Below are 10,894 nucleotides of genomic sequence, written 5' to 3' on the forward strand. Positions count from 1 at the left end.
TCCTAAACACCCTAACAGTGCTCTGTTAGCATTTAAACATAATTCTGTTAATGTTGATGGTTTTTGTCTCGGATAATAAATTTCGAAATTTAACTTCACATCCATAAAGAAAAGTACTTATGGAAAACTGAATGTATTTATAGAATTGTTTAAATGCAAAGAATTAAGTTAACGATAGACTTGAGTACATATGTTTGTTTTTGAAGAAGATACTTTAGTTGGTTTTCTCATTTAAGTTATTTCTTTAATGATGTAATTGCAAGACCCCAGCCTTTGGTAAACTAGAATTTAATAAAGAAGAAATATTAAGAAAATATCTGAAAGGTTTAATAACCTTAAAAATACTGAAAAAACATATAATTTATTTCGTTTATTACATATTTTTTTTTAACAATTTCATAATTTAAAACTGGTTGTGTCGGACAGTTACTATAATACAGTAAAATTTACCACAAACTAGCTGTAGTCGCCGCGGCGAGTCTATTGACTTTAGAAAGAATACATATGAACTTTTGAATAAATGTATAAAAAGCAAATGATGTAATTGTATTTATCGTAATAAAATAAAATTATTACTTTTTAAATGAGAATAAAAATAACCGAAGTTTATGTTTATGTTTTGGACAAATTTACACCTGATTTAAAAGGTAATAAATAAATGGTGTTGTTTTTCTTTTCTTGTGACATCATATTACTTTTGCGACAGGGTTTTCATTTGGTCAACCATATTACCAAGAAGTTTTTAAAAATCCTTATTTATGAAAAAAAAATTACATATATAAAGAGAAATTTCAAATATTTTCTATAAAGAGAAAAAATTTCAAAATTTTTTTATTGAAAGTAGAAAATATTCACAACTTTTTTTTACAAAAGAAAGAACAATTTGGAACACTTTCTATCAAAACGAGAAAATTTTAAAATTTTTCTGTAACGAAGAGATATTTTGAAAAATATATGTCTAGAAAAGGAAAAATTCTAAAGTTTTCATATGCTCTTTGCATATGAAAACTAAAATAACGCAATCTTGTTTATATAGAAAAAATAAAATTTCTAAAATTTTCTAAAGAAAAGAGAACATTTATAAAATTTTTATAGAAATTTCTGTAAAAAAGAAAATTCTAAAATTTTGAATTGAAAATATTTCAAAAAAATTTTTCGAAAATTTTGAAATTTTTTATGTAAGAAACGCTTGTGAAAAGACACATTTTCGAAAACTTTCTATAGCAAATACAAACTGTTCTAAAATATTTAAAAGAAAATATAAAATTTATATATTTTCAATAAAAAAAGAGAAATTTTCTGTAAAAAAGAGAAAATTCTAAAATTTTTGTGAAAATTTAGAAATTTTTTATAGAAAAAAAATTTTAGAAAATTTTCTGTACAAAAAAATTTAATTTCTAAAAAAAAAAAGAATTTTTAAAAATTTTAGAAAAGAGAAAATTTTAAAATTTTTTATGAAAAGTGAAAATTTTCTATAAAAGAAATTAAAGTGACGCATATAGAAAAGACAAATTTTCTAAAACTTTCTATAGAAAAAAATTTTTAAAATTTTCTGTAGAAAAGAAAATATTTTCTAAAAAAAAGAAATTTTCAAAAATTTTACAAAAGAGAACATTTTTGAAATTTTTCTAAGAGAAAATTTTCTCTAAAAGAGAGAAAATATTCCAAAATTTTTTAAAAATTTTCTAAAGAAAAAATTCTAAATTTTCCAAAGAAAAAAAAGGTTAAGGAAAATGTTTAAACATAAAAAAATAGATTTTCGATTTTTTTTTAAAAAAGAAAAAATTTTGAGTTTTTATTTTAGAAAAGAAAAAAATTTTTAAATTTTACTTTAGAAAAGAATAAATTTATAAAATTTTCTACAAAAGAGAGAAAAATTTTAGAATTTTTTCTATATTAAGAAAGAAAATGTTCGAAAATTTTCTAAAAAGATGAGAAAATTTCTAGATTTTTTTAAAAGAAGAATATTTCTTTAGAAAAGAAAAAAAAGAAAAGGAGAAAATATTGAAAATTGTTTTAAAGAAGAGATAATTTTATATAAAAAAGAAAAAATGTTTGAAAATTCTCTAAAGAGAAGAGAATATTTCAAAATTTCCTTTAGAAAAGAGAAAAATTCTAAAATTGAAAAAATTCTAAACATTTTCTATAAAAGAGAGAAAATTTCTATATTACCCTAAGAAAACAAAAAATAATTTGTAAAAACGAGAAAAATTACAAAATTTTAGAGAAAATGTTTAAAAATTTTCTATAGAAAAGCGAAAAACATTTTCAGGACAGTATTCTGTTTATTAAAGATTCGTTAACAGATTTTTTACGTATGCAAAATTTCCAAATAATTTTCACTTTATAAAAAATTTTTCAAATCAGTTTTAAATTTTTAGAAAATTTATAATCAGTTTTGTATTAATACAAAATTTTTCAATATATTTTATCTTCTAGTACTAGGACTGGTCCAAAACTTACCCATATTTATATTGAAAAAAACCTACTTCATTTAACATTGTGATGTTGCAGATGAGGACCACATAATCATGCATGCATTACATTGGAGTACCCTAGAAACTGCTCTCTTGTAATGCAGGCTATCGACTATGTTGTTTTCAAACAAATAAACATGATCCATCTAAAAATGTTTACAGGGAAGAAGCCCTCAATTAAAAAAGAAATTTTGGAAAATTCTAATTTAAAAAAAAGGAAAAATTAGGATCAATATTTAAAAATAATTTTCTATTTTTGAAACCCTCCTAACAGATGCAATAAAATTAAATATAAATTTAAATGAGAATTTATAGAAAAAAAGTAATAAAATTTTGATTTTTAAAACCATAAGGAAACGAACGAAGTGTTAAAATTAATTGGATGTTTGATGGTTAATTGTTAAAAATTAAATAAAATGATAATGGGTTGCATGGCATAACATGACAACTTGACAAAATGAAATGAATATCAAAACAAAACAAAAAATATCATTAGAAAAAACATATTTAACAGTTCGTCATGCAGTTAAACAGTAATAATTTCAAAAGTGTTGATCTTTTCGTATAGTGTCCATCCGTTCGCCCATTCTTCTGTCTGTCAGTCTGTCCGTCCAGTCATAGTTGTATTTATAGAGCTTGAACAATAAACAACTTCTACACCAACTAGTTAAAGATTGAAAAAAAAAATATTTAATTAAATAACATGACAATATAAACCGTAACATTTTATTGTTGCTAGTTGGACACAATAAATATCTAACACATTCATAGAGTTTTTTTCTTTCTTCGAAATACAAGTACACACATAGATGCATACATATGTATATGTATATATTGCCTTAAAGCCATTTAACATTGTGGTTTGTAATTAAAAAGGAAATAAAAGATGATGATGATGAAAATGAGCATAATAACGATCAATGAAGTTGATTATGAAAACAATAATTATGACAAAAATTATGAAATTTCATAACAGGTTAATAGCCATATAACCTACATGATATATTTTAAGAATTTAAATCTTTAACAAGAAACATTAATCTAATAATTTGAATATTTATATCTCTTTTCAGGTAAGTGTGAACTTTAAACATTTGTGAGTATTAAATTTTTCTTCACCTATTAATAACGACATAAACATTCCATATATTTTACCCCTAACATTCGAGAGAAGTATATAGTATTAAAGGGTTTTTTGGTACTTTTGATACCCTACACCACTTTTATGTATGATGTTTGTAACATACAAAAATATTTCTCCTTTACGCACTTCGAAGTATACCAATCGGTTAAGAATTCTTTTCCGAGTCGATTAAGCTATATCCGTCCGTCTGGCTGGTTGGCAGTCCATGAAAACCTTTTGCGCAAGGTACAGGCCGCAATTTTCAAGATAATTGGATGACATTTGACACAGCCTATTGAAAATTGTTAAAATCGGTCCATTATTTCGACTAGCCCCCATATAACCGTAAGCTTATAACTAAACACTTAATACTAAACATGTAAGGCTCGGAGTAAGTGATGATAATCTATAAAAGAACGTTTTAGATACTTTTTTATATCCACCATCAAAAAAGATGGGATTGTCATTCCGTTTGTGACACATATATATATTTTGAGTCCTTATTAAATTCTAAGACGGAACGAGATATAGGATTGAAATTTTACATAAATATTCTCTATAGGTAAGGTTTGTTTGGTATTGAAAATGGGCAATATCGGTCCATGTTTTCGAATAGCCCTCATACAAGTTGACCCCCGAAAACATCTTTAATGGGAACAATTGTTTCAAAGTAGACTACAGCGATGAGATTCGACATAAATAAGTTTCATATGATCCAAAATCTCCCTACCAAATTTTATGAGGATCAATCCATAATTGATCACATAATACACCCCATATAAGCCCCCCCTTAAGAAAATTTGTTTAAAGCTCATTACTGGCTTAAAAAAAAAAACTGGTATAACAATGAAATTTTGAATTTGAAAGTCCAAAACCTCTCTACCAAATTTTATGTTGATCGGTTCATAATTGACCCCCACATAAGGCCCCCTTCAGAAAATTACTTTAACGTTCATTACTGGCTTAAAAATACGAGTTTAGTGATAACATTTAACACTCATAAGTTTTATATGATCCAAAATCTCGCTACCCAATTTTATGTTGATCGGTCTATAGTTGACCCTACCCCCCATATAAGGTCCCCTTTAGAATATGTCTTTAACGCTCATTACTGGCTTAAAAATATGAATATAGTGATGAAATTCGACACACGTAAGTTGCAATGAAGCTTAACCAGTGATATTACTTCCGTTTACAATCACGCAAATGGGATGGATTCTGATGAGTCGGCAACATTACCTAAAGACTGTCACCTAGTAGACCGAAGTACGAATCCATCAAATAAGTCGAAGATTTTGTTCTTGCTTATCGTAAAGTTTTCTCTGAACATACCTGGATAAGGAAGAAAAAAATTCAATGGTATCATTTGTATTCATACGTCCTTTCATCCGTCTCCATTCAACCCAGAACACTTCACATTATTACGACACACTCATAGAGAACTACATCCCACAAACTCATTATAGGTATATGGGTCGGCAAGACCTGTTATACCCCTTTATTTATTCCGCATCATATACAGTTAACACCAACTCATCTTCAATACTTAGTCCAACAGTCACTTCTCTGTGTTATTGGGAAAACGGCATCGAATTTTTCCGAATTATAGACTACCGTACATTAGTCTTTCAACCGCAACTCACTAATGACACACTCCTCTGTGGCATCGAACTTATCCCGAGTTATACACTAACGTGCATCAGTCGTTTAAACCTTAACTCACTATTCCCTCAAATTTGGGTTTAAACCCCTGCCACTACGTGGATCCCGAAGGAACTTCAGCCAACTGACCAGCCAGGACACTTTCCCGCAGGCAACTAGCCAACCGTAGTACCAGATTGTTTGGTTCTCTGGTTCAAATCATTCCAAGGAATGTCAGAGAAGGTAAATGACAATACCAGTTTATTGTCCTGGCAGACTAGATGTTTTAGTAGCTCCTTATTTCCCCTGATGTCTTTTATAAAGGTAACATGCCCTCTGGGGGTTACACGGCCAAATATAGAAATATTTCTTGTTTTCCTAAATTCCATCAATATATGTGCTAAAAACAAAACATTTTATATCAATTATAAAACCAACAAAGGCGCCACATTAAGGCAAACAAAAAAATGACAACAAATCAAAAAATATCTATGTCTTATAAGACCTTAATTACATCTCTACAACTTCCCCATAAATTTATTCATTAACACAAATACTTTGGTTAAACTCAAAGGCCGAGATGTAGAAAAAAAATTACATTTTAAAATTAATTTGTAATTGTCCCCTTTTTCTTCTGTGTCACTAACAGTCAGCAGCCCGTCCCTACCTACATTCTTATATCTTCCTAACAATTTGACACATTGTCATTGTTGCTGTGTCACTTCCCTCCTTCTGCCATCCACTGACTGATGTCTTATATATATGATTTTTTTTCTTTAATTCATCGCTATTTTTTAATTTTTCCAACTTGTGGCCCTAGAGTTTATCGTGCTAAATGCTAGCGAAAAAATCTCGCTTGCCTTCAGCCAACAGGAATGATGATGGAAGTCAAAATGGTGAATGATGAAATAAAGTGATAGAGAAAAAATTACAAAAAAAAACATTTATAATTGCAATGCTGAAAAGGAAAAAATAGTTAAAGAAAATAGTTACACAAAAGCGCATCATTTACATGCCTTAACTTTCTTTCATTATTGTTTTTCATGTAAACACCATGTACTATGGCCAGAGGTGAGGAGGAATGAATTCATTCAGGAGAGAAATTTACAAAAAAAAATAAATTTCTGAAACCTTTTAACTATATATTGGAAACTGGTACAAATAGAGTTGATAAATTTTGCACAAAACACCTTTGACACATATGTATATGATTACTAGGGAGAAAAAAATCGCCGAACTAGCAATAGTGAGTGTGGCACTTCGCCCGCCTACATTACCAGCCAATATCAAATGATGTACAGCTATATTTCCCAAATTTTGTGACAACATGAGCATTTTTGCAATAATGGGCGGATAAGAAAAAGTGGGCGTGTCATCTTCTTTTTAGGAAGTTAGTACCAATATTCGTATATCTGGGAAACTGTGAAGTTTGTAGTTCTCAAATTGACTCCGAATCACTTCGATATCAATATGAAAATTTAAGGTAAATATCGACTGACTAGAAAAATCGAAAAATATCAAAATCGTTGGAGATTACAGATTTACAAAAGATTTTTTTTGAATGAGTTTTGATATCTGGAAAAAGGTGGCAGTTCAAGGTCCAAATGGGAAATGAAAAAGTATAATTTCCCCATATTTCTATATAATCTTTACATCGCATACAGTGGGCGTGTCATCCTCTTATGAAGTTAGTACCAAAATTCGTATACCTGAGAAACTATGTAGTGCTCAAATTTCATCCGAATCACTCTGATATCAATATAAATATGCATGGTAAATATGGGCGGATTAGAAAAAAGAGGCGTGGTATTTCTTATTTGAATTAGATACATAGATTTGTATAACGGGGAAACTATTGGTGTTAGAATGGCTACAATTGTCGAAAATAGTTTTGTATTTACGTTATAGGGTAGCGAAGCACACTGGGTATAACTATTTTTGTTCTTATAAAAATCGGAACATATCAATTCAAGGTCCAAATGAGAAATGAAAAAGTATCATTTCTAATATTTCCATGTAATCTTCAGTTTGTAAGACTATTTTGAATCCATTCCTTTAAGCATCCTGCTGTCGGCATTCCATCAACTTAATAAACCAACTACAGCAGTAGCGGTCGTGTCTGCCTTGGTCCCTTTTGCGTGTGTGTGTGTATTTTTTTTAGTAAAATTTTCATTGCAATTCCATGTTGTTTGTTTAAGTTGGTTGGTTGGTAGAAAAACTTTTTTTAATGCAATATTTCTCCCCTCTACAGAATTTTTTTAATAACAAACACATTATGAAAAAAGCAGCACCTTTCATGGAAATGTTGTGCCCAGCATGAAATTATGAAAATGCAAGAATAAATACTTTTTTATGCATACTGCAAGCAAAAGTGTTGAATATTCAGTATTTTAAATAAGTTAAAAGATTGGTAACGATAAAAAATTTTAGTTAAATCTAATATAAAAAGAAAATGATCTGCCAGAATTGGATTTTAATTAACATGCCACCAGGCAACTAATTGTCTAAAATAAATTAATGGTTCTGTATCAGAAATTTCAATATTTTGATAAGTATTATGTAGACCTATGCATTTCTAAAATATACCTATTTTTTATTGCTGTAGTATCCTACTAGTTCCGCCATCACTAGATTTTTTATTAATGTCGGAAATAATTTTCCACTACATTTATTTCCTTCGCTTTATTCAAGTTTGTATCTAGGTTTTATTGTTGATTTCTTATTATTTTTTCTCTAAATATAATTTAATGTGTGTGCTGGCTAATAATGTTATTTGTAGTTTTTGTTGCTGTTGTTATTGTTGTGTTTTGATGTCATCTCTTAATTATTCTTTAATTTTACATTTAATTGCGAAATGTTAACATTTTTCATTTATATTAATTGCATGTTCCACGATCGCATCGAATGTCATCAAAGACATCGCTAATATTGTCATAACTTGGGTATGTTCTTCTGATTTTTGGACGTTTATTGAAATGAAAATTTAGATAGTTAGTTAGATAGATAGATAGATAGATAGATAGATAGATAGATAGATAGATACATATATAGATAGATAGATAGATAGATAGATAGATAGATAGATAGATAGATAGATAGATAGATAGATAGATAGATAGATAGATAGATAGATAGATAGATAGATAGATAGATAGATAGATAGATAGATAGATAGATACAAAGGATATGGTCGAACTTTCGATTAATGCAAAATTTGCGATCACTATTTAAATCACAATAATTTTTATTTATATAAAAAAAATCGCAAACAATTTTATTTTTATTAAAAATTTCCAATAAATTAACTATTTTAAAAGAATTTTGCTAATAGTTCTCTATTTACAAAAATATAGGATCACTTCTCCTTTATAAACAAATTTCTATAAATAGGGTATTTTAAATATCTCTGTTGTCCTTTGTCACATGTCGTTTCTCTCTTCATTATTTTTATGTAACAAGAAACTTTGGCTTTTATTTATTTAATTTGTGTTGTTAGTAAAACTCAACATGAGGTCCTGTTATAAATTTTCGAAAAAGTCTGTATTCCTTATCAGTTGCTTCTGCAAATTGCGTCATTTTTAATTTGTTGTTACAATTATGTTGTAAACTAGTAGTTTTATGTTACACAACTGTGAAATATTATTACAAGATTTTTTTCTTGGATTAAACTTGTTAAATGTTTAATTCATGACATTTACATTTTTACAACTATTTTGAAAGAAAAACATTTTTATGAATGCTAGAAATAAAACAATGTTGTTTATTAGCGATTTCATTCAAATGCTTAACTATACCTTCTGCTTAAGATAATTGAGAGCCGATTTTTAAACAATTTTCTTCTCTAAGGGATCTAAAAACCTAAGCGATCACATTTAAAGTTAAAATTTATTTTAAATTTTCACATGATTAAATCGTTTATACCAAGAATCTTAATTTATTCTTAAATAACAGTAAATACGCGAAAAATTCAAAAATAAAGAGTTTATGTCATAACAACATAATACTTTTAACTAAAAAATAAAACATTTCCCACAACAGTTATGACTTCTATTAAACATTTTTATTTAATACTTTAAAAGCTTTTCAAAACCCGCTTTACAAATAATTTCAAATTCATATATTACAAACCCAATTCTATCTTTCATTCACTCATTTCCAGACAGTGTCAAGTAAACACAGTGCGATTCATTTAAAAATATTTGTTTTTAGTGAAAAGACAAAAGATTTTACCTAAAAATCTAGATAAATATTAATTTATGATTTAAGTCTAGTGAAAAAAAAAACAATTTGTTAAGAAATAGATAAATATAGCGTGACATGTTGAGCAAACAAATTTCATTTATTTTTTTATAATTCTTTCGCACTAACTATTTTTATATAAAGTAGAAGAAAGTTAATTGCAAAAAAGGGCTGGTTGTGGTGTTTTAAGATGGACCAGACACGATAAACGAGAATGACAAAGTTAAATATGTAAAAAAGGGGTTAATAGGAAATTTAGGTGATGGGAATACATATAATAAGGTTGTAGATTCTTTAACAATAGACTATAGTCTAGTCTATAGTCTAGTCTATAGTCTAGTCTATAGTCTAGTCTATAGTCTAGTCTATAGTCTAGTCTATAGTCTAGTCTATAGTCTAGTCTATAGTCTAGTCTATAGTCTAGTCTATAGTCTAGTCTATAGTCTAGTCTATAGTCTAGTCTATAGTCTAGTCTATAGTCTAGTCTATAGTCTAGTCTATAGTCTAGTCTATAGTCTAGTCTATAGTCTAGTCTATAGTCTAGTCTATAGTCTAGTCTATAGTCTAGTCTATAGTCTAGTCTATTGTCTAGTCTATAGTCTAGTCTATAGTCTAGTCTATAGTCTAGTCTATAGTCTAGTCTATAGTCTAGTCTATAGTCTAGTTTATAGTCTAGTCTATAGTCTAGTCTATAGTCTAGTCTATAGTCTAGTAGTTAAGAGTTTAGAATCTAGTCTATTATATGTATAGTCTAGTCTATAGTCTAATTTATAGTATAGTCTATAGTTTAGTTAGTTTATATTCTAGTTTTTAGTCTTGTCTATGATCTAGTCAAGAGTCTATAGTCTAGTCAAGAGTCTCGTTTATAGTATAGTCTATAGTCTAGTATACAGTCTAATCTATAGTCAAGTCTAAAGCCAAGTCTATAGTTTATCCAAAAGTCTCGTTTATAGTCTAGTCTATAGTCTAATTTATAGTATATTCTATAGCATAGTCTATAGTATAGTCTATAATCTAGTTTATATTCAAGTTTATAGTCTAGTCTATAGTCTAGTCTAATCTATAGTCTAATCTAAAGTGTAGTCTATAGTCTAGTCAAGAGTCTCGTCTATAATCTAGTCTATAGTCTAATCTATAGTTTAGTACATAGTCTAATCTATAGTCTAGTACATAGTCTAATCTATAGTCTAGTACATAGTCTAGTCAATAGCCTAGTCTATAGTCTAGTCAATAGCCTAGTCTATAGTCTAGTACATAGTCTAGTCAATAGCCTAGTCTATAGTCTAGTCAATAGCCTAGTCTATACTGTAGTCTATAGTCTAGTCTATAGTCTAGTCTATAGTCTAGTCTATAGTCTAGTCTATAGTCTAGTTTATAGTCTAGTCTATAGTCTAGTCTATAGTCTAGTCTATAG

General features: G+C 28.1%; 2 protein-coding genes across 3 annotated transcripts in view; both read right to left on the reverse strand.

Moving 5' to 3' along the window:
• Positions 1-6,576, reverse strand: part of LOC124419972 (protein giant-lens-like) — a 27,220-nt gene extending 20,644 nt beyond the window's left edge. Inside the window, exon 1 of the mRNA XM_046951300.1 lies at positions 6,514-6,576. Coding sequence (XP_046807256.1) covers positions 6,514-6,576 — 63 coding nt within the window. The remainder of the gene's footprint in view (positions 1-6,513) is intronic.
• Positions 1-10,894, reverse strand: part of LOC111689609 (elongation factor-like GTPase 1) — a 191,983-nt gene that overhangs the window by 85,745 nt on the left and 95,344 nt on the right. The gene's annotated exons all lie outside the window — the stretch shown is intronic.

This window comes from Lucilia cuprina, chromosome 5 (genome assembly GCF_022045245.1).
Source record: "Lucilia cuprina isolate Lc7/37 chromosome 5, ASM2204524v1, whole genome shotgun sequence".
Taxonomy (NCBI): domain Eukaryota; kingdom Metazoa; phylum Arthropoda; class Insecta; order Diptera; family Calliphoridae; genus Lucilia; species Lucilia cuprina.